Raw genomic sequence first — 24,482 nt, forward strand, 5'->3', positions numbered from 1 at the left:
AGGACTGCCTGTCTTCCTTCTGGACTATTCTTGAATTCTCATATTTAAGCAAAAAATATACTTGTTACTCTATGGTACTATCATTTTAGATGCAGTTGTGATAAAAAATAAATAGCTGAAATAGGCAGATCTTCCTTTTACAATTTGAACTTTAAAGTAGTAATGAGTGTCAGTGAATGCAATGAGTAATACTAAATGAGCAGCATGGTGATAATTAAATAACTACATTGACTTATTTTGTTTAGGAGAATCCATCCTCAACATACAGGATTCTGAAGATTATCCACCTTCAAGATCACCATCATTTTCTATAGTTTCAGAGTTATCTGCCAATGATAATGTTTCAGTCAAATCATGTATGTCACATAGCCTCAATATATCACCTGTAGCAAAAAGAAAAAAAATCTCCATCATCCAGAAACAAGCAGAGATAAGTTTTTGATAAGAACCAGCAGATTACAAAAAGAGGTAATTGATGAAAAAATTGCCCGGTTTGTTTATGCAACAAACTCTCCTTTCCGAATGATTGAGAACCCACACTTCATTAACATGGTTCAGTCATTAAGACCAGGATTGTCCACGCAACAGAGCAGATTTCGCAGGCAAATTGCTGGATAAAGTGTATGAAAGAGAAATTGAGCAGCGTGCAAAAGGTCTAGAGGGTGAAATTGTTAACCTGAGTCTTGATGAGTGGAGCAATGCCCACAATGATCCTGTTGTATGTGCTTGTGAGACAACAGCAGAAGGGAATGTCTTCCTTACATCAGGAAGATACATCAGGAAATGCCCACACAGCAGAATACTTACAAGAAGTAGCAGTAAAAGCTATAACAAACTGTGGGAAAAAAATTCAAATGTCTAGTACGCAGCTTGGTCACAGACAAAGCTGCAAATATACCAAGATGAGAAGAAATTATTTAGAAGAGAGTGAAGAGAGTCCCAAGCTAATAACATACGGTTGCAGTGCTCATTTGATGCACCTCCTAGCCAAAGACTTCAGTGTTCCAGAACTAAAGGCTAATGTTGTTGCAATTACAAAATACTTCCGTAACAACCACTTTGCAGCAGCTGCTCTGAAAAAAGTGAGAGGAACCAAACTAACTCTCCCACAAGACATGCGATGGAACTCAGTAGTGGGCTGCTTTGAGCACTGTATCAAGAACTGGCCTAATCTGATGACAGTTTGTGAACATGAAAAAATATGAAAAAATAGATGGCACTGTCACAGCCAAAGTTCTCAGCATTGGACTTAAGAGAAATGGTGAACACTCTGCAGCATGGGGCAGCTGGTCAGTTGCTGGAGGATTCTCTGCAGCTCGAGGTCTTCAAACCACAATTTGAGGACTTCAATAACTCAGACATAGGTTAGGGGTTTGTTACAGGAGTGGATGGGTGAGATTCTGTGGCCTGCATTGTGCAGGAGGTCAGACTAGATAATCATAATGGTTCCGTCTGACCTTAAAGTCTATGAGTATCCTGAAGCCTATTTCTGTAGCCTTGAACAAAATGCAGGGAAATAGCTGTTTTATTGCTGATGCTGTTGAAATTTGGAAGGAACTGAGTGAGATCTTAAAAAGAGAAATATGCAGTGATAGAGTTAAATTAGAAACTTAAAAAAAATGAATGGGTCAAGCACTATCTCCAGCTCATTTTCTTGCAAATATTCTCAATACTTGGTACCAGGGTCAAACCTTAACTGCTGAAGAAGAGTCGTTGGTTATGACATGGACGTCCAGCAGTCATCCCTCCATAATGCCAACTATAATAAACTTCAGAGCTAAGGATGAACCATTCAATAAATATATGTTTGCTGATTATGTTTTAAAGAAAGTCACACCAGTGAACTTGTGGAAATCACTTAAGCGCTTGTATTCAGAGACTGTTGATGTGATAATCTCACTTTTAACACAAGTAGCTTCTTCTGTCAGTGTAGAAAGAATATTTTCTTCCTTTGGGCTAATTCATTCCAAACTGAGAAATAGTTTTGGAACTGAAAAAGCAGGACAGCTTGGTTTTCTTTTCCAGATTATGAACAAACAGGAAAATGAAGGTGAAGATGACTGAGTTAGCTGCAGAAGCCAATATTTTAAATTTCTGATGACCTGGCTGACATAGTTAATTTAATTTTTGTTGTGCTTTATTTAAAAAAAATATTTCACTTAACTGTTTTGGTTAAAATTGTTTTTAACTAAAATAAACCTGATTTTAAAAAACTTGAATGTTTAATTAAATTCAAAAATCCATATGCTTGTTTTGTTAAAATATTGTATGTTTGCCATTGAAGAAAAAAAATCCAGAATACATAACATTGCTGTTTTAGTTAATTAAAACAATTTAAATGTCTGTCTGGTAATGTTCTCCTTCTAATACAGCATAGCAAGAAAATCCTCCAAATATTAATGATTAACCTGTTGAATTGGAGATAGTTCATCTCCGAATGACTTCATAAATATCTGCTTCAATTATCTTTGATAAATGAAATAACCAAACAATCATTCCTTTTCTGATATAGCTGTAAAACTAATCTGAAAAGTTTTCAAACTAAATCACTTTAAAAATGTATAGTGTGTACCTTTTAAAAATGAAACCTACATCTATCTCTGAGTTGTGAAGAGTATATATGAAGGTTATAACAATCAACAAGACTGCACTTTTATATAGAAATGCATGATTAAATCACGTCTACCTGACTAGTGATTTAAATCATGATTAAATCATTTTGATTTAAATCAAATCCACCCAGAGTTTTACTACAAAGTAAACTAGGCGAGTTCACCATGGGTGGGAGGTATAGGGCTGGGCCATACCTTGCTACATCTCGGGAAACAAATTAGCTGTCTCAGTGTAAAAAACCAAATAAGCACAGCTCTGTGTCAGTGAAGATAAAGCCTCTGCCGGCACTGTCACTGTGCTTTACCTGTCCAAGACGAGTCACCAGTGTCCCTTACATGCTACTGTATCTTCCTCTGCCAGTAGGGCATATCCTGCCAGCATAAATTTTGTTATTCATTTAAAAAAATCAGGCTTTGTTTGAAAGCTACTTTATTTTGTATTACTTGCCTCTTTCTTTTTCCTCTTCCAGATCCAAAATGTCCAGGGGATGTAGATCTCCAAAACAGTGACTGGGACATCAAGACAATTACCAGCTCATTGAAATTCTACCTCAGGTAACTTCACCGCTCGTTGTCTTATTTTTGACTCTCCCAGGCGGGGCTGGAACTCTTTGGGCAAAGATGGTGTCTTGTGTTTGAAAAAATGTGTCTGTTGTAATAACCCTATGTGCACTTAGAGCACTATGTAAATAAAAGAAATTAGGATTGAGTGCCAGTTCGGCAACCTCAAGAATCCATGGGAATTGGAGTGGAAAGTGTGACTTTACTTTCCATTCGTCTTCCAGCGTAATTGATAGCAGAGTTGTAGCTGCTCCTCTGCTCTTTGAGGAATTCAGTGTTTGTTTGTTTGTTTGTTTGTTTGTTTGTTTCAGGAATCTAGCTGAACCTGTCATGACGTACAGACTCCATAAAGAGCTGGTCTCGGCTGCGAGTAAGTCCCAAGAGCTTCACTACTGATAGGCCCCAAACCCCTCTCCTGCGTAAGAATGGCATTGCTCCACTAGCTCAACACAACGCTGAGTATGTGTCACGTGTGGCGTTCCAGTTCAAGTGAGACATGTTGTAGCCAGGTGACGAGCATCTTGGCCTTGCAGTGTATGGGATCCAACAGGGGCTGTGGTCATTGCAGCCAGCCACATCCATGTGGGACCTGACAGGGAAGGAAAATCAGATGATTCACTTGCTGGGATGCTAAATCAAAAGAGAGTCTCTGTACATCACTGAATGGCATCTTAGAGTTCAGTACTGCTGTGGGATTTGAGAGTACTCAGCATTTTCAGGATCATGTCCCTTACCCATTTGAGCCATATCCTCAGTGGGAGTAAATTGGCAAAGCTTCAATAGAGCTATGCCGATGTACACCAGCTGAGGAGCTGGCCCATCGTACTTACAATAGAGCCTCACTCCTACGTCCGGTTTCTTACTTTGTTTGAAGGGATCGTTCTAAAAGGATGACTCCATTTCATCCCCATCGTCCTTTACATTACAGTGTACTTCTGTGTGGCTGGGTTGGGATCCCTTCAGATACGCTCATGGTGGGGTGTGGAGTAAGGGATCTTTTAAAATATATGTGTCTGTGTCTGTATCAGATGTATAAAAAGCGAATTGGCCCAGTTGTGCTAGCAGGAGCATTTCCTGACAGATTTATGTTTTTTTAAATTGTAAATAGAGACACAAAGTGACAGGCCCCAATGGTCATGCAGTGTGTCAGATGTCCCTCTTTGGTACTGAGATTTGTCCGGGAATGCTGACCCCATAGTACCTTCAAGTATGCAAAATGCATTTTTCGGATGGAGCATTTAGTGCTAAGTAACAGACCAAACTGACAAAGGTCAGGCAAGTAGCAGGAGTATGTTAACATATTTAAGACTCATTTAAAACTAGGGTCTTCATCAATCCTGCTAAAATGTCTCTTTGCAAGTTCTCTTTCATAATTTTGAAGTAGCTGCACCCTAATAATTACATCTAGAGCAGTGGTGCAGAGATAGAGAGCCTGGGCACGCAGTTACTTAAGCAATTTTCTCAATAAAAGAGACAATGGTGTTTTAAAATGTCCTGTATCTGGGGAAAACACATTGGGCTCAAACCTAATGTGGTGAGCACCTGCAGCTCCATGGAACTGCAGCTTGACACCTCTTTGGCCCTTAGAAAATTAATGACGTTGCTTCTCGTTCTGCTAAAGAGAAATTCTCCTCCTTCAGATGACTGTGCTCAAACCCAAGAGTTACTAGATTTCTATCTTATACCAATCCTAGCTGGGTAGATGGAAATATTAACCCCCTCCCTTGCCCTCCTTCAGGAACCTCATCTTCTCCATGAAGTTTTTCAGCTGTAAAGATCACGCTCTGTTCTGCGTGCATTGTGTATTTAATTGTTCCAGGTTGGTTTGTGCCTCTTGACTGGATGCTTATTAACCCTGTGCATTTTACCCCCTGTACAGTACTAAGTACTAGTGCTGATAACAGTTTCAGCAGAGGGGCCTGAATTGCTCGCTTGGCCCTAGAACTGCTTTTGCTAGATCTGGGTTGAGGTACCTAGGGCCAGAGTGCGAGGGAAGCAGCTGCTCATGCTGTATCGGTTCTGTTCACGCAGCACATTTCACCAGCACTAAATTCAGTTGAAAAATCCTACTCTGCACCCCTTTTAAGTTTGATTTCACCTCTTTCCACATCACTTCATTTCTCATGATGATAACCTTGCTGCTGTGTAATCTGACTCCTTCCAGGTTGCTCTCATTTGCTCTTGGCAGGCTGGCCCCACACCTCAGAGAATAACCCAGAATTTTTTTTTTTTAAGCACTAGGCAAAAACTTCTCACTTGTTTCTTTCCAGAGTCTGAGAACCTGGATTACAGGCTGGGCGCCATTCACTCTCTGGTTTATAAACTACCCGAGAAGAATAGAGAGATGTTGGAACTCCTCATACGACATCTGGTCAAGTAAGCAGAATCCAGTAAATATTCCAATTTAACCAGAGAGATTAAAAAAAGGGCGTCAGAGACGCCAGCCTGGTTCTCTAGCAAATTAATTAAGCCTTGACAACTATTGTACAGCTGGGAATATACTGCCTAAATTGTGTGCCTATCCCTGTATTAGATATTCCCCTGTCCACCTGCCACTTCCATTCAGTGACTGCTTTATGAGAAGCACCAGGTAGAGAATAATTTGTATATGATAATATGGTCTAACAAACCAGAGCTGTAAACCTGCTGTCTGGCCAGCCCAATTAGCAACAACATTATGTCTCGAATTTTGGAGCAGTTTTAAGACCCCTGTTCCCTGGGACTGGAGATTAAGTGCATACTGGATGCACTTCTTGTACTGTGGATTCAACGTGCATTGTCCTTTGAGGAGCATTGGTGCTAGGTACATTAGCTTTCAAGCCCTCCTTAATGTCCAGTTAGGAGCTGATTTTACTGAGGTGCTGAGCAGCTGTGTCTCTGTTTGACTTCAGCTGTTGTCATGAGCACTCAGCACCAATAAGGATCGGTTCATTGATGGTGAAGGCACTGGAGCTGCTGTTTTCCTGCCCTCCTTTCACAGTGAATGTGAGGATGCAAGGGGCAGAACCTGGTATCCTCATCTCACATGAGAGTCCAAGAGAGAGTTAGCTCTTGGCGGTGCTCATTGTGCCAGCCATCCTGAAGCTCTAGGGGAGGGAAAGATGCTGTAGTTCTGCTCAGTAACAGACATGGTTTGGGGTGGGACTGGCTTCCAGATTGAAAGGATGTGCTTTGGCCAAACTGGAAGAGCCACTTCCAAAACATGACATTTGCAGGGCTGGTTTAGGTTGGTAAAACCACACTGGGCAGGGATTTATTTTGCAGCTCCAAAGGGGGATATAGATCTTGGTGCTGGTTGGTCTTAACTCATCTATTTCAGGGGTAAGAAGGCTGGCTATATGGTCCTGGAACATGGAGTTGTCGCTAGCCTTTGGCAGACATGATCTTTTTAAAAAAACTTCTCCGCAGAAGATGCAAGGTTTCCCTCTTTTTAGGTACCATTTACAGTCAGGCTGACCCATTATTAATAGTAGCTTTGTTGTTGCCTACACAGAGTTTTGCATTAAGGGCCCTATTCCCTACCTTGTTGATGCTGGCAGAAATCTCATAAATGCCAATAGGAGGTAGGTGGCAGAAGTAAAACTCAGAGCTCAGCATTAGAATATCTCTGCTCCCAGCCCTTGAAGTTCAGACTCTAAATCTATACCTGAATTCTGTGTGGTCTCTTCCTAGATTAGCCTATAAATCATTCCACAGTTGGTGCTATTCAATGGGGCTGCGTATGGCACTGAAATCTAAACACAGTTACATAAATAGCACTCTGTTTCTTGAACGCCATGACACTTTCAGAAAAACAATACCATAGAGATCTCTCTGAAATCTTCTAGAGATTCCATCCTTATGTGCAGTTCTTCTTCGGGAAAAAAAAAATCCCAATGCATGTCTTGGCTAAATAAATCATTCCAAAATAAATGGTTCATTTAACATGCATGTAGCACGGACAGCTAATAATTCCTGGCGTAATGATCCTTCTAAAAGAAGAGCCAGACATTCGAAGGGATCCAATAACAATGCCAGTACATCACAATCTCAGTCTTTCTGCACCGACTAAGAATGTGCTTGTCATAGCCAGATATATGTTTTATGACCAGCTTCATGGGCACTGGAAAACTAGTTCTGCTTTAGCAATATGGAGGAAATTGAATTAATTAATCTTCCAATTTTTAAATGGCCTTTCACATTGTCTTCTAATCTCACCTTTTTATTTTATTTTCCTCTGCCCACCTCAACAGCGTGTGTGAGCACAGCAGAGAGAATCTGATGTCCCCATCCAACATGGGGGTTATATTCGGCCCCACTCTTATGCGGGCGCAGGAGGACACGGTCGCTGCCATGATGAATATTAAGTTCCAAAACATTGTGGTTGAGATCCTCATCGAGCACTTTGACAAGGTATGGGACCAGACCTCAAGAGTTTGCCTTGGAAGCTTGCTAGTGCTCTATCAAGTCCTTGTGGATCATTGCGCTGCGTGATCTGGAGCACTGGCTTGTTTTGCTGGATTCTCCTTATGGTTTTCCTTGTAATATTCAGAGATGCACAAAGTGGAACCAAAAGTTGTAACCATCACATGTTCTTCACAATTTCCTTGGTTACTTCATAAAGTCTTGGTTTTCTTAAGGGGCTGCACTAACTGCTTTAACAGAAGAAACTCCCTGCTGGGAAACTTGCTATATAACTGTGCAGTGTGGGAGTTCTACAGCTTCCTCTGAAGCAACTCGTGTAGACTGGGGACAGAAAACCAAACTGTATGGACAATAGGTCTCACCTGACATGATCCAAAATAGGTCACTGTAGAACTACTCTTGAGTGAAGTCTCTCTTAAGTGACTTCCTAAAGGATCAATAAAAGCAAGTTGCCTGTTAGATAGGATCTTTTTAACTAAAAATTGAAGAAAGCCTCACATGGTGGCACTTCAAAGTGATCTCTTGTGAGAGGAGCTTCCAATTGGGGGGAGTGGGGTCTTTAGTGCAAGTTTCAGCATACACCTGGCGTTTTTGAGTTCTGGATAGAGTAATACTTTTCCCATAAAGCTCTCGACAGTGGAACTGGCGGAAAGGACGATCTGCTGATACAGAGTTTCGAAAGAGTTCACGTTATTATTATTTAATTATGGAGGTATTGATAGCAGCTCCATATTTAAAGTTGCACCAAGATTTTCATATTCATGGGACCTTTATTTAATATTTGTATTACAGTAGTGGCCAGAAGCCTCAATCAGGACTGGAGCCTCATTATGCCCAGTGCTGTATAAAAGCATGTGTTTATATATACACACACAACAGCAAGCTGATGTTGATCATGGCTTTCTCCCTTGTGATGGAATGTAGAATACTCCGCTACCTTATGTGTTAGTGATTTGTCACTAATAATATCTGGTATAAATTTAATCATTTGGTATTTTGAGGGGGGTGGTTTGGAAGAGTATAATTGAGTTTTATAATAAAATGTGAAAACTGATCAGCTGCAATATGCAGTACAAGGTATTAGGGTCAGATTCATTCCTGAATAACAGCACAAGTTATTAGGGATGAATTTGGCCCTTTATCTTTACTGCATGCCCTTGATCACAGAATACTTCACAGAGAAAGTCTGCCATACGAGAAGAGAAAAGCTGTGAAGCATGCTTTAAGAGAGGTAGTTACTTGCCTTTGAGGAGGATGGAGAGAGAGTTCCTGTGAGACAGATCAGCACAAGTGAAAAGTGATCGCCCCCCACACATATACTTCTGGGGAGGGGAGAGTAGGTCACCTGTGAAGGAGTACAGTAGTTGAGCAGGTGGGCGTATGGTCAGAGGTAGAGCAGAGATCAGAAGAGAAGAGTAAGTAGTAGATGGTGGTGCTGGGGGTTGGGGTAGGATGGATGAATCCATGGAGATTTGAGTACCCGCAGGACAGTTGGATTTAGAATTTGACAAGAAGCCAGTGAAAATAACACATCTTGGTCTCTCTACAGTTCATTGAAACCATTCCCTAGGAAGCTCTTTTAGCTGAACAGCTAGCTGATTATAAGTTAAATGCTCAGATTCTGCACTACAATATGGCCTTTCGCTCTCTTCTGTGTTACAGGGCCTGCAGCCTAGATAATGGCCTGCAGAAGGGAGCCAGGGAAAATGTATGATTACTCTGCCATCTCCAAGCTCTAGAATGAAATGTTAATTAAGCCAGACCTCCACTTCCTTACCTTTAATTTCTGCAATGATAAGGTTAAGCTAGTAATATTTTATTAGACTGAGCTTATAAATGCAGCTTCAGTGTCTAAAATATCGTCAGCTGACATATAAGCAAATACTTCAGATGAGTTTGAATTAGAATAGGTATATTATTTATACAGTGCATTATGAAGACTATAAGGACAAGGAAATTCACTAAGTCAGTTTGGGTAATTATTGCTTCAAGAGCTTAAATTTCCATGCCACAGCTAAATTAAAAATGTTGTTCCTCTGGAAATAACTCCTGTTGCTGTATGAACTTTAGTGTCTCATGCTGAGATTGGGTCAATATCATATTTCTGAATTATTTAAATTTGATTTTCATTTCAAAATACACAAAGCAAGCAGGGCTTGTGTCAGCAGCTTGGAAAGCTTTGGCCGAGTGCATATTTCAGCAGCACTGCATATTTCAGCAGCTAATAGTGCCAAAGAAACCTCCTTGGCATCAAGGCAAAGGGAACACTCTGGACCTTCGTATTCTAGGATGGAGAAAAAGTATAACGAATAGAACCACTGGAATCAGAGTCTGTTAAACATCAACAGCTGCTTTATGTCACAGGATCTTGAAGGCAAAAGATCCAAAACGAAGAGATTGGAGTTTGGAAGAGATTCCTGAATTCTTGCCCTGAATTCAGAGAGGCAGCTGTGTGTGCATAGAGCTGCAAGGCATGGAAGATCGCTCATGCTGAATACAAAGAGAGATGGGAAAAAAGCAGGGGCACACGCCCAATCCTAACAAACAGCATTTGTACCAAACTGACCTAAGAGGTTGAGAAATGGTTAATGCCACTGAAAATATTACATCCCTTTACTTGCTTGGTCAGTAGAGAGAGATCATGCTCCCTGCTGCTCAAGTGCTGGTATTGTCAGTTAGACCTTTGAGAGTCTGATTGCTGAGATGCCTGGGACCCGTCATCACTTTTATACATTCTGCCAGGTCTTCATGACCCAAGAAGATTCAGGAAAAAGAAGCTGGAGAGTGTTACACTGTCTCATCCCACTTGCTTGACCTCACAGAATTTCTCTTGGTTTGAAAGAGGAAAGAAATCAGTTTTCTAACAAATCCCCAGCTGCCTGCTTGTACCAGCTTTTGGGTCTGTTTGCACCATCAGAGCAGCACAAAGGTGGTGGAGCAGGGGAAAAAGTGATTATTCCATTTCAAACATGCATGAATGACCCCCCCAAAATCCCTGAACAAAGAACAGATGCAGAACGGGCAGTCCCCTCGCAGTGAGAGTCTCCTCTCCAGTGACAACGTGGTTCAGTCTCTAGCCTTCATTCATTTTCTGTTCTTTCTGCTAATGCTGCTATCAGAAGAGTCAGTTATGACATTTTTTACAATTGGGATTCTTGTCCGTGACCAGCAATGCATTCCACACAGGCCACCTAACTGTCAGATTGTAATGATTTTTGGTCTCTATCAACTCAGGCCAAATTTAGATCAGTGATCTAAAACGGAACATCTGTGTATCCCCTTACAGTGTCTCTGGGCCATCCATTCCTGGCCTATACAATAACTGAGCATTTAGGGCCCAATCTAATCCCCTGTAATGTCAGTGGAAAGAATTCAATGGCAGTTGGATTGCAGCCTTCATATAGCATTTTATGTCTTCAGAAGCCTGTCCAAAGGTTAATTAATGCTTCTTCAACTGTGAACAAAGCATCTGAATAAATGAAAGCAACTAAATTAAAACCAGCCCATGTCAGAAGTAAGGGCTGGATGATCGGTATGATGGGGAACCAGACTTATTAATCAATGATTGTTTAAGACAAATTAGTAACTGAGTGGCCATGGGTCTGATGGTTTCTTTTGATGCTAATGCGGGGGTTGTTTGAATGATTTCTGCAGAAGATTAAATTAGCTCTTCTCAGCACAACTAGTCATTTCTCATCAACTGTCTGCTTTGAGGCCTGGTTAACATGCCCTGCCATCATGTGCAAAGGCACGTTTTATTAGCATTGTTTCATAGCATTGTCTAGTTTAGCATTTCGGTTTTTGAAGTGGGTGCGTGCAAAGCTGCATAACAGGAAATCTGTCTAGAAAAAAGCCCACACCCAGAGACATAGCAGCCTAATGAACACAGTAATGCACAGCTTTCCCCAAATCTCAGTGGTTGTACAGCATCTGACAGATCCTCAGCCCTGCTCCACCACCTTTGTGCTGCTCTGATGGGGCAAACAGACTAAAAAGCTGCTACGAGCAGGCAGCTGGGGATTTGTCCAGCACAGGAGAATTCCTGGGTGCTGTAGGACTGTCCATAGCCAGCTCATATTCTATCTAGAGTGGGCAGGTGCCTGGTTTTTGACCAAAAAGTCCAGTCGAAAAGAGAACCTGACAGTGTCCAGTCAGATATACTGACTGAACACCCAAAGTCTGGTTATTGCAGGCAAGGGAGGAGGATAGGCAGCAGATCATCACCTGCACCAGCCCCTACTCAGCTGAGGCTGCCTCCTACCTGTGTTGGGCGGCTGCAGCTCCCAGCCCCGGCTCTGCAGGCAAGTCCCTCCTGACCCGGGCAGGGTGGTGGGTGGGAGGGGAAAAGCAGCAAGCAACAAGAAAGAGGAGTGGATGGGGGCAGGGCCTCGGGGAAAGAGGCGAGGAAGAGGCAGGGCACAGGTGGGGCCTCTGGGGGGGCAAGAAGCAGGGCACAGATGGGGCCTTGGGGGGGAGTAAGGGGTAGGGGAGGTTCCAGCACTCCTGCTGCAGTGTCCGTTTTTTAAATATTAACCAGTTGGCAGTCCTAATGCTATCCCCTCACCTGGCCTTGGTGTAGAGAGGACGTTGGCAGGTGCTGGGGAGAAAGGGGGCCTGTCTAGAGCATTGCTGCACTCTAGTGATCCCTGGCTCACCTACCAGCCCTATGGGGACAGGGGAGAGACGTATTCAGCCAGCATAGTTTAGAGTAACCCTAAACCAGCTCTAAGCTAAGCTGGAGGAAGGGTAAACTTAACTCCAGGATTGCTCAGCTGCACCTGGCTCCTTTGCAGCTCCCCCGGTCAGCTGCACCCAGCGCTTATTGGACCGTTTAGGACTGATCTCTACGTGTGTACTTTATCGCAGTGAGCTGCATTTCCCTTATTACCGGGCTCTTGAGTTACATGGCTTTGGGGTGGGAGTCTGTCCTTTGGTAAGGGAATGCATGAATCGTGATCAGCAAAGCTTAAAACAGCAGGAGCTTTGCAGAAAATCCAAAGTCAACTCTTTTTGGATTTAAATGATTAACATTGCCTAGCCAATGGTAACAGTAGTAAGAGGTGGTCCTTCTATAACACCTTCCAGTCCTTTACAAATAGTAATAAATACATCCTCACAATACCCCCGTGAGGGAGGGAAATAACATAATCCCAATTTTACAGAGGGAAACTGAGGCACAGAGAAGCCAACTGAATTTCCCAGCATCACAGATGCATGTCGGGGTCAGAGTCAAGAATGAAACCCTAGTCTCTTGGCTCCTAGATCTGTGCTTTTAATCCAAGACCATTCTTCCTTCCTGTTCAGAGCTTTGAATCTTGATGTCAAATGTAGCCCATTTAAGAATGTCTTCTAGTTAATAATTTGTTTGACTAAGGGGCTCAGGGGAAACTCCAGGAGTCTGGCCTGATTGGCCCAGTATAGTGAGTGTCAAATAACAATAGAGCAGAGGATCAACTGAAATCCTGTCCTTCTAAACCCCTCTTCCCTACAGATCTACTCCAGCCCACCTGAGGACAGTGCTGCCCCTCCAGTACCTCCTCCCAGGGTAGCTGCCCGAAGGCACAAACCCATCACAATTTCCAAGCGCCCGCTGAGGGAAAGACCTGTCTTTTATGGTGGTTCCCTGGAAGAAAATCAAGGTCAGTTGAGCTGTTCACTAATACCACCTCAATCTCCAGCTCTTACATTTCTCTTGTCGGCACTGTACGTTGGATCCCAGCTTCCCACTCACTGGGGGAGGGAGGGATTTGAAACTGCAGCAGCAGTAGCATCACTTTTCCAAGGGCATTAACGTATGGGGTGGGAAGAGGGGTTGTTTGGGGTTTTTGTTTCCTCTTGTAGAAAGTGGAAGGAGAGTAAATATCTGCATTTAGGCTGCTTCTGATCCAACAGCTCCTAAACTACTTTGGAGCAGGGTTCTCTCATAGCTTGATATTTCAGAGATCTAAGTTAAACACAGTGCTCTTCCATTGGAAAGGGCTCACAGTTCCACAGATGAAAGTGCAGAGTAATGTAACAGATCTGAAAAATAAAAGTATCTTCTCTAGCACAGCGTATGAGATGCAGAGCTAGCCTAGATTCCAGCAGTGCTGAGCAACTGAGCACAGTCAAGCTAAGCAGATCAGTGCTTCCTTCAAGCCCTAGGATTGACTTACTTTGTACTGACCAAAGCTCGATACCAAGGGAGCTCTTGATGAGCCTGAGTCACTGGCAATTTAAGGTGAATCAAGTGAGGCACCGCAAGAAAAATAAGAGCAAGGAACTGAGTCATTGCTTAACAAGCCCCAATTAAAGCATTTCTCTGCCAAAACTCTCCTGTTCAATGCTTAACTTTAAGCATTAGAGTAGTCCCTTAAAATTAGTGGACCAACTCAGGTACTTAAGGTTAAACTTGTGCTTAAAGGTTTGCTGAATTAGGACCAAGGTGTTCAGCACCTTGCAGTCTGAGGCTGTAGTACAGCCAGTTTCGCTATGGTGCACCCTGTGTGGATCTTTCACACAGCAACGATGGGGGGGGAAGTTGCAAAACTGTGAAAATGTAGTAAAACCATGTCAGGGGATTCACAGGCAAGTGTATTACTAGAAACTACTTTTATTTTAATTTTTTTAAATTGACTAGAAAATTGAAGTCAACAGTGTCCCTCTAAAACTCATAGATTTTAAAAGTACATCAGTAGGTTTCCTTTTCTCACTTTAGATTAGTGAAACTGAAATAACATTTCACTATCACTTATTTCTCACCACCAGTGCAAGCTATTTACCTTTTGCACTGCAGTCAGTGTGGACCATGAAAGCAGACCAGGCAGTTTTGCTTATTTCTAGTTACTGTCACAGATACTCTGAGCCTGATTTTTCAAAGTTGTTGAGAGCAGTGAGTGCTGAGTGAGCACTTGCGAAAATCAGGCCCTGTGCATCTCAGGGTTTCACTTGGTATGCGTATTTGTTCTCTTTTCCTTTGGTTCACAGGTGACAGCCATGACCAGACTCCTAATGGCACCATCATCCCTAATAGCACAGAAGCCCCCAAGCCACTACATCGCAGCAGACTGCCTACACAGAGAGCAGGAGAGGCTGATCCTGGAAGGCCTGGCTCAGAGAGCAAGCATGAACAGTACTCTGAAGTGGTTGTGGGAAAGCTGGTGTCCAAGCTGCAGGATGGGGGAGCTAAGCTCGCCAACAAGGCTGCAAACGGAGTGGTGACTGGCACCACTGCTCTAAAGACCTCCGTTCTCCATGCTAAGAGGCCTACTTTGAGGCCCATGATATACAGCAAGGAGGGTAAGTTTTCTGCTCTGGGAGGTCTCAGCTGACCTCGGATGGAACTCTCGCCCATCTTGTTGCACTGCAGAAATCACAACAAACTTTGTGACAAGCACCCCAAATGTTTTGTGTTTTGTCCGACTGGAGGGTAGGGGGTTTGCAGAGGGAAGTTCTATTTCTGCAACCTGTGTCTCTTTTCATGCAGTTCAACAATAGGGGACCTGAGATCAAAACCCTCACATGGACCACTGGAGCTGGTCCCTTCTCCTTCTGAGGATGTTCTGATCCAGATCCAATCATCATGCGTTCAGCCCATTTTTAGTACAGATGGGTTTGTAAGCTCAGCCTGTTGCTTACTGATGAAGGAAAGGACATACATTGGCCTATGCTATTTCAGAGCTTTATGTAGCAATGCTGATATGGTAGACTAGTCCTTTGAAGCATTAGACATGGTGGGAACTAATGCAAGGGTTCACCCTTTAGATTCAGAGATCACATAGTGGCTCAATGGACTCTGTAAAATCAGAATTCAAATGTGAATAGAAATTATTCAGAACCCTCTACGATAAGTGCTTTAAATATTGAAAACTTGAGTAATTTGAAATATACAAAATGCGTTTAGCTATTTAGACAGTGCGCCTGCATTTTGTATTTCTCTGAGCGCAGACAAAGAAAATCAATGAAGTCACTTTTACTTTTGCTTATAGTCAGTTTCCCTTTTAGGTTCTTAATGCTGCAGTGTCTGGATTGCACATACTGGCAGGGAAAGGTTTATTTCATCCATTTCCACTGGAATTTTAAAAAATCAAAGAAGCATTTCTATTTAGCACAAATGTGATTAAAAAAAACAACTTGTTTTGGTAATTTAAAAGAATCAATTTGGGACCAAATTTAAGTTGGCATTTTCCATTTAAAATAGGTAAAGGAAGGTGTGGTACTTTGCCAAGATGTACAGATCAGTCCAATGACACAGATGTGGGTTGTTTATTAAAAAAAAAAAAAGATGATTGATTTGTGCATTGACAGCTCTTCCTGTGTTCATCTGACTGCTTGTTAGATGCTTTCATAACCTAATAGCCTTCACAGTCTCGCATTTAGAAAGGAAACAGTAGGCTGCACACTTAACATTGACTCCTGGGTATAATAAAAAAAAAGAACAACAAGGTTTGGCTTGGTAGCACAACCATAAAGTTAATTTAAATAATACTACTGATCTCATATAAATCTTACCTATGAGTATTAGAAATCTGCTTTTGGTATAATAGGATGGTTTTTACAGATGGAAGTGGGTGAACATAAACTGCTATTTAGCATTTGAAGTTATGATGTTGTTATAATGTAACACATTGCATCTCTACAGTGTGTCCGAAGTACACACATTGACAAAATAGGCTAATGCGATTTTGGGATGTATAAACAGTGAATCTCGAGTAGGAGTAGGGAGTTTATATGACATCTGTATTTAGCACTGATGCAACCACTACTGAAATACTGTGTCCAGTTTTGGTGTCCATAATTCAAGAAAGGTGTTGAAAAATTAGAGAGGGTCCAAAGAAATTCATGAGAATGATTAAAGGATTAGAAAACATGCCTTATGGTGAGAGACTCAAGAAGCTCAATTTACTTAGCTTATCAAAGAGAAGGTTGTGGGGTAACATGATCACAATCTATAATTACAGAACATGGAGAACAGAAATTGGATAGAAGAGGGCTCCTCAGTCTACCATACAAAGGTATAAGATTGAGTGGCTGGAAATTGAAGCTAGACAAATTCAGATTAGAAGTAAGTCACTGATTTTTAACAATGAGGGTAATTAACCATTGTAATATCTTACCAAGGTTTGTGGTGCATTCTCCATCATTGGAAACTTTTAGAAAACAATCCAATTTTGATTTAAAAGAGAGAGAGAGATAAATAGATATAGTCAAGTTCTAACAGAAATTAATCTATGGCTTGTGTTATGCTGGAGATCAAACTAGATGACCACAATGTTTCCTCTGGTTTCATAATCTATGAATCAGTCAAAATGCTTCCTAAAGAAGTTAGGCAGTGGCTTGGAAGGTGAGATGTGAAGAGAAAGAATGATTTAGTGTTTCAGAGGAAGGAGGGAGAAAGGATTTGGAGAGATTGAGTGGCACAAATGAAAGAGCATCTTTCTTCACAACCTTCTGCCAGTGATGGCAAGACAAGTTAAGGATGCAGGATGCCAAAGTAGGTGGAGTGCAGTGGCTGAGCTGGGCCTTGGTCGATAACAGGTCAGAGAGTTTGGATGGAGTGGGGCCATGGAGAGTTTTGAAAAGTGTGATTGCAATGCTCGGTTGGATTCTGAGATGGATAGGAAGCCAGGCCAAGGAACTCAGGGTTAGAGGGATAGGAAGCTGGTGAATGGAATGGATAGGAAGCCAGGGAAGGGGAAGGAAGATGCATGGGGCGGGGTAAATGTAGTCCAGCTTCCTGGAATAAAGACCTAGTGTGAAGTTTGGTGAAGCAGAGGCTCGGGAAGGTCCTAAGAGGAACTGCAGTAATCTCAGCTATGACTCAGCATTAGAATTTAATCAATCTCTCCCTGATTCTGTAGAGAAGCACTGAGCATGTTTTCCATTGGAAAAGCTTGTGGTTAATTTTTTATCTCAAATAATAGCCTCAGAGACATTGAACAGGGTCTGTTTACCATGAAACAGTAATGTCTGCTTCTGTGTGGTTAGATTCCCATACTGCCCCTCTCTCCAACCAGCCTGAAACCTCTTCCTCTTCACAATCTTTTGCTCTCACTCCAAAGCATTGTTGACAGTGTTTGTTATCTTCAACCTTTCAGGTGAATACGACACCTTCACTAAAGCCCGATCCCCTGGAGATAAGCCAGTGATAACACGGCCGCCAGTGAGACCTCCAGACCCTCCGTGCAGAGCTCCTCCATCCCAAAAGCTGGAGCAGAAGCCTGAGCCAATAGCAGGAGGAGTGGAGGAAACGCCTTCATCTGTGTAAGTAGGAGACATTTCCTAGCAGGCAAGGGATGTGCAAAATGTGCGGAAGGAAAAGGCAAGGTGATAAAAGCCATACAATGGCACTAGTCTAATGAAACCATGAGCCTTTTGTAGGATAGTCACGGGGACTCCATTTCCTCCTCAGGACCCTCTGTTGTGTCCAGTAACAATGGTGTGAGAAACTTCTAATCACTTCCTGATGAACAAGCCACACAAAAGAACAAACTTTCCAAGAAAGAGTTGAGGCTGCTTGGATTTGTTCTAAGCAAAATGAGGGGGAAGCTGACCACTAATTAAACTGAGCTCTGCTCTCCAATTTCACTTATGTAATAGCTGGACACCAATCCCATTGGAGTCAATGGGAGTGTTCTTATGTAAAGAATGGCTAAAGATTTCACCACTGACTTCAATGGGCGTTTGGCTTGCAGAAGGGCTTCTAAGTGTTATCAGCAAAGAATTCACTCAGTGCTGCTAGCGCTGTAATACCATAACCGAGCTTACATTTTTCATTTCTCTGTCATCTTGTCAGGGTCTGACACTGACACTGGCTGCCTGATACTTTATCATGGACCTCTATTCTGGCATTTCTTCCCACTCTCCTATAGATCACAGAGTCACAGGGTTAAGATTTCTACCTGCTCCCTCCCGCAAGCCCTCTCATACCCCATTGCTGGTGACTTGCTGTGATGGAACATCCTTTGTGACTACATTAATCCATTTAAGTACCCAAAAGCCAATGAAGTGTCATGCCCTCCGTGAAACAAGAGGTGCGATACCCAATTGTCACGGCACAGCACGGGGAATGCAGTGTCCTTTGGAGAGGAGCAGAGTCTGAGTTCCCGGTGCGTTGTGCTCCCAACATATAGTGTCTCTGGTATAGTCCTGCTTGATTTGGTGAATAACTTTCAGTTAAGCAGTGTTATGTAGTTGATTCAAATCCTGCAATTTGCACTCCTTGCTCAGGTCAAACTCCTGTTGGTTTCAGTGGACCTCATGCCTGAGGAAGGATGGGCAAAAGTTGGCCTATTACTGTTAATCATTTGCTGTGATTCCTTTTTCTTACAATTACAATTTGAAGTCAGGTCTGTGGTAAGTCCGATGAAGATCATAGGTCATAAAATTAAGGATACAGGGGTTAAAGGTTCTCGAGCCAGTGTGGAGGGGTTTAGGCCGCCAGGCTGCAGGCAGTAAGACATCATCTCTAGCAGCAAGCGGTCAGAACTGTGTCCGGCAAGAGCAAAACGAGAGGTGTGAGAGCAGGAGTAGCATCTCTGATCAGACCAGAGAAGGATATTGGTAGGAAGCTATAGTTGACCATCCTCAGTGCTTTCCATTGGCAGCCTGCCTCCCTCCCCTCACCAAATAATTGCTCTTTGACACAAATAGTGTCTCATCAAATAACTGCCTTGTCATGGGAGACCTTAAAGAACCTTGCTGGTTTTTTTTGCAGAGTGGCCTCCAGAACAAAGTTCTTCGAGACAGCTTCCCGGAGGACAAGCAGGTAAGAGATGCCAGGAACTTGGGTGATTTCACACAAAAACACACACAAACAAAAAAGCCTGCAGCTCAGCACAGAAGTGACCCTCTAATCATAAGTGGGCAGCGCAGGCAGGAGGCCCCCATCTGGTTCTTTCCTAGACTTCAGTATTCCTGGGTAACAGAGATGGTTTCCAACCAGAATGCTGCATCTAAGCAAACCAGACTTTGGGGCCTTCACAGTCTAGATCTGAATAACAATCCAGATCTGGGTCTGAATTTTGTAGGTTGAGCTCACATCTGCTAGGTAATAAATATTTCTTTGGATTACTCTGTTGATGTGAGTTCAGCTCTAGGCCAATGTATTGGATGTTGCATTGTATTTCACAATACCCAGTACCTGAACATCTTAGGACCATCAAAAAGATGAAACTGATTGCTTCCTTGAATCTGTCCCCTTGGAAGTGCAGAGTATAACCTCCTTATACAGGATTAGACATTAAACTGACACTACACAAAATCGGTTTCCAGTTGGAACTCCACTATTAATGAATATGATGGCTTCGAAGTCAGCGTCAGATCCTCCGGTCAGGGTGGGGTGGCACTGTTTTGAAGTAGATGCAGTTCACTCTTTTTCTTTCTGCAGTAAATTTAGATCTGAGCAGTACCTGTACATGCAGGTTTCATCTCCCCATTCTCATAGATCACCAGCACCACTGTTTGGTTTTTTGGCATGTACCAAAAGCACAATCATGGCTTTGTGTAGATCTTTCAGAGAGTGACAGATGGGGGGTGGGTCTCTCGTAGCGATGCTTACAATTTCCTTGCCTAGTGTACTAAGCAATATACATTAACCTTGCCCGCTATCCCATTCCTCCTCATAGATTCATGGCTGTGATTTTAGACTTGTTTATTACATTGATTTTCTTTCTCTCCCTTTCCCTATCCCCTCACTCGTAGCTCCTCATCACCACAAGGCAGACTCCCGAGTGATGAGAGCTGAGGCTAAAGGTACGTGTCTGTCGCAGAAAGCAACCAGCTGCATAATTGTAACCTGGCTTCAGCTGACTGGGTGGAGTGGAGGCCACTGGAGGTAGATGAGAATTTGTAAGGAGAGACTGACATCAGCCTCCTCTCGCCTTCTCCGGCAGAAGACTGGGGAGGAGAGGTCATCAGAAGTGGCCCATTTCTCTCTCCTGTTGCGGTGTAGCAGGGCAAGGTAGACCAGTGTTCCGTGGTTGCTATGTAATCCATGTTATTCCATGGGATGGATTCCACTGCAGCTGCTGCAGAAGCTGCTGCCTGTTCTCTGTGAACCCTGGCTACGGTCACTACTACTTTGTCCTACTGGACTTTAGGGTAGATAAATGTGTGTTTGAGTCCTTGTTGTGAGGGGCCACCCACAAAGTTCATGGCCAGGTGCAAACAGCCCCAGAAATAGGGCGTGCTTGGTTCAGGCCTGTTTCTAAGGGTTAAATGATCAATGTGTATTTGCCACCACTGACTGTCTCACACTGTTCACCTGATTGTTTTCTTCTTTCAGGCTTTTATCCGCCTAACCCTGGCTGGCTCCAGGAGATTTTCCCGCTTCTGAAATGGACTCCCCTGCTCCCCAGACTGTTTCAGTCTGTGTGATGTGATCCTGGAGTGCAGCTATCCCCGTTGGACACTGCCTGTGGAGCATACTATTGTGAATAGCTCATGCGGTTACAAGAGAAGGGGATGAAATAGGAGGAAGACCCAGGCCTTGTCCCTGTTAAATTAAATGTTTGTTTGGGGCCATTTTGCCACAGCTCCCCTAGCTCCAGCCTTGGGCAGCATGGAAAGGACACTTGTTATGTCTAAGGAGGGTGATAAATGGTGAGTCTGACAGAGTGGTGAGAGCAGACCTAATCTGCAGAACTGAGCGGAGGGCAGGCCATGGAAGGAATAGGAACAAGCACTTAAAGCAATCTGCCCTCCAACCCTTTGGAAATTCCACTCTGGAAAAACATTGAGTTTGGATGGATGTGCAGTCAAAATGCAAGTGACCAATACCCAGAGCTTGGGTACCTGGGTGTGACGAGCTGACATCCGAATCAGACCTTTTTGCTGTTGGAAACTTCTTGCCATTGACATGTTGTTTTAAAAAAAACTGTTTTGAGTGCTAAGTAAACCACGTTGTGTTGTTTCAGTGGTTAAGGCATCAGTGTGCATTACGAGAAAACTCTGTTAACCATATGGGTCCATGTCCTGATTCCACTGCAGGCCAGTGTTCAGCCCAGCATACATATAGCTGTGCAATGTTCAGTCTTCCTACCTTCCCCCAAAGATCTAAGGCAGCACCTTGCCCATTACGTGCTGCAAGTGTCCTCAAGCCATTTCCAGGAGCCAGTGTTCTGTTAGTCAGGTGCCTTTGTGGAGCTGCTCCCTGATTTCCCATTGCTTGGAAGAAAAGGTTTCATGTTGTTACAAACACGCTTCCATAAAGTTAGTGGGGGTGAAACCAAAGCAGACCTCTATGCCGTGTATTCCAGCTGGGCCTAGTGCACAAATACTGACTTGCCAAAGGACCACTGCAGCGCATGCAATTCGCTGATGCTTTCAGAGCTGTTTTCATCGCCTGTCTCTGTGCAGCTAATGTGAAATCCTGATTCATTAATGAATGTACTTCTGATTTTTGCAGGAAATGACAGTGGTGTGTGAATGGTGTGCCTGTTCCCTTAGACTGCAGTCCCATGCTCCCGGCTGGCAATCCCAGAGGTGTGCTTGTAGCAGTGGCAGATAAAGGTGGCTTTTAAAAAAGTGATGTAAACATTGATATTACATCATGCACATCCGTGTCTCTGGGCTTTCAGAGCGTGTGATCAGCCAGTCCAGTTCCTCCATGACACACTTTTGTGATTAGAAGAAAATAACTATCACCATTAAAAAAAGTAACAGTCTCTTTAGGTGCGGTTGTTAAAAATGCACAAAGATAAGGTGGCCCAGCTGCAAGTGTGGATAATGGAAACTGAGAGCTAGTGGTACAGTGCTTTCACCTGTATCAGAATTACACTAATCTTGTGGGGAATCTTCTCCAGCGTCTATGGACCAATTTCATCTGGTATCAGTGGAGCTGAACCTTTTTAATGCAGGTCTTTTTAATCCAAGGACAGAGGACACAAAACCACCATTCTGCCACCGAGAATTTAGCCACCATTTTGGCCACGACTCTCAAAAGAGAGAGAGAGAGAGTGTGTGTGTGTGGGAGAGAGAGAGCAGACAATATTTCCAAACATGCCCTCTAATTTTGGGTGCCTAGTTTTGAGACACCAGCAGCCAAAATTCCTGAACTCAAACAGAGCTGCAAATGCTCAGCAGCATTAAAACCCAGCCCTAAGTATCTAAATATTAGTCACTCAGAATGAGAGCCACCCAGAATCTGAGGCCCTTTTGAAATGTACTCTTAATCATTCTTCCCAGCGCTGCAACTGTACAGATCAATCTTCTGCATGCAAAAGGAAATAAAGAAACAGAGCCAGATTCGTTTGTCTTGCGGAAGATATCTGTGGTATGGTTTTTGGGGGAGAAATTGCTATTTGTTAATGGGAAAAAGAACGTGACCCAGCAGAAGAGGTTTGTTTTTCAAATTTCTGTTTAATTCTAGACAATGGTGGGTAGCATGTGAATGAACCGCACTTCTCTCTGTCCTGTACTTTTTTCCTCCATAAGCACAGTTGTATGCTGAGATGAGTGTGACATGGCTTTAATACGTAAGGTCTTGCAGATGAGGGTTTGAGGGACATTCCCTCATGTCTGTGACCATGAACAAAGCAACTGGAAGAAAGCTGGGGATTCAGCACTGCTGTTCTGAATTTTAAGGTGCCATGTGACATCAACCATGATCTATTTTGTCTTGTAAAAAGGTTAGATTAGCTGTGATGTTCAAGTTTCCATGAAGTAAAAACCCAGGACACATGTCCTTCAAAGTGTCGATGCTCTCCCTTGTTTTAATTACATGTAGCCCTCCAGATGGTATGTAAGCCAGGCCCCGTCAGACACCTAATGTCTCTGTACATTCTGACGTGGATCACAGAAAGGGGAAATGAAGCAGACCTGACAAGCCTCATCTAGTCCATCTTCCTACAGTGTTGGTCCCTATTTGTCCCTTTATTAATGCAGTGTCCAGTCTAGTAGAGAAGTTCCAAATGCTGATTTTCCCAAGTCCAATAGGAAAACGTTCTACAATTCAGAAGGGTTTGATTTGGTTTGGTTTTTCCCTGTTATTTCCTATGAATTCCTTCCTTAATTTCATCCCATTACCGCCTTGGACATAATTCCTAAATCAAGCTATAAATAATTCCTCTTCCTCCTAAGGTGGGTATAATACAACTGGATGAAAACAACTGAGTGGCTTGAACTTTAACTGAATGTGGCAGAAGCCACTAGTGAATTCTGTGCTCTCATTTCACATGCAGACCAAGCTGGGGGGGAGGTGTACAGGTCATCACAGTGTGTGCGAGGGGAGAGGAGCGGAGTTAGCCCTCACCTAGAATCCAGCCAAGATCAACAGCATTGACTGTTAATTTTGTAAGATGATCAAATTCCAGTGCCCCTCTCCATGCAGCGAAAGCTAAAGTAGAGAAAAATGAATCTCTGCTCTAACATAGGCCCTTTAATAGCTGTAAACTAGTAAGGAGGCATTAGATTCAAACAGCTTCCGGAAACAGAGAAGCAAAGACACAAGGGTGATTTTTGTGTGTGTATGAAACTGCTCCCCTCCCACAGCTAATACCCAGTGGAACATCCACTGCAAGAGGCAGGTTTTCCTTAGCAAAGGGCTTTTCATTTCATCTGGGAAAGTTTAGAACTGGAGATGGGCCTGAACCAAAAACCGCAGATCTGCTTGTGTATGAACTTTGGATTCTGCCTTTAACTAGGAGCCACACGCTGCTCGCTGCTTGCAGCCTTTTTCTTATGCTGTGCTCATTTTTCCTTTCTCTTTGGTTACAGCAGGCAGCCACATCGGCCTTGGTGTCCTTCAGACATAATTTGCCCCATTGAGCCCTGCAAGGGAATACACCAATTGATGCTTCATCTTGCTAAGGAAAACCACTAGAGCATTAGAGTTAGCCAGTTGCGACAAGAAGCTAGTTTCCACCCACTGCTCCACATTGGGCTGACTTATAGCATGTTTCTCCTTTATTTATTCACTCAAAGTCG

The 24,482-nt window shown here is 43.1% G+C and overlaps 1 protein-coding gene across 9 annotated transcripts in view; it reads left to right on the top strand.

Moving 5' to 3' along the window:
• Nucleotides 1-23,251, top strand: part of OPHN1 (oligophrenin 1) — a 126,157-nt gene extending 102,906 nt beyond the window's left edge. For all 9 annotated transcript variants that reach the window (XM_030575233.1, XM_030575234.1, XM_030575239.1 and 6 more), the window contains 10 exons: nt 3,083-3,167; nt 3,485-3,543; nt 5,444-5,549; nt 7,406-7,565; nt 13,069-13,216; nt 14,544-14,855; nt 17,654-17,819; nt 19,273-19,323; nt 20,259-20,309; nt 20,842-23,251. In XM_030575233.1, coding sequence (XP_030431093.1) covers nt 3,083-3,167; nt 3,485-3,543; nt 5,444-5,549; nt 7,406-7,565; nt 13,069-13,216; nt 14,544-14,855; nt 17,654-17,819; nt 19,273-19,323; nt 20,259-20,301 — 1,130 coding nt within the window. In that variant the 3' untranslated portion in view covers nt 20,302-20,309; nt 20,842-23,251. The remainder of the gene's footprint in view (nt 1-3,082; nt 3,168-3,484; nt 3,544-5,443; nt 5,550-7,405; nt 7,566-13,068; nt 13,217-14,543; nt 14,856-17,653; nt 17,820-19,272; nt 19,324-20,258; nt 20,310-20,841) is intronic.
• The last annotated feature ends 1,231 nt before the right edge of the window (nt 23,252-24,482 follow it).

Source organism: Gopherus evgoodei, chromosome 9 (assembly GCF_007399415.2).
Source record: "Gopherus evgoodei ecotype Sinaloan lineage chromosome 9, rGopEvg1_v1.p, whole genome shotgun sequence".
NCBI lineage: Eukaryota > Metazoa > Chordata > Testudines > Testudinidae > Gopherus > Gopherus evgoodei.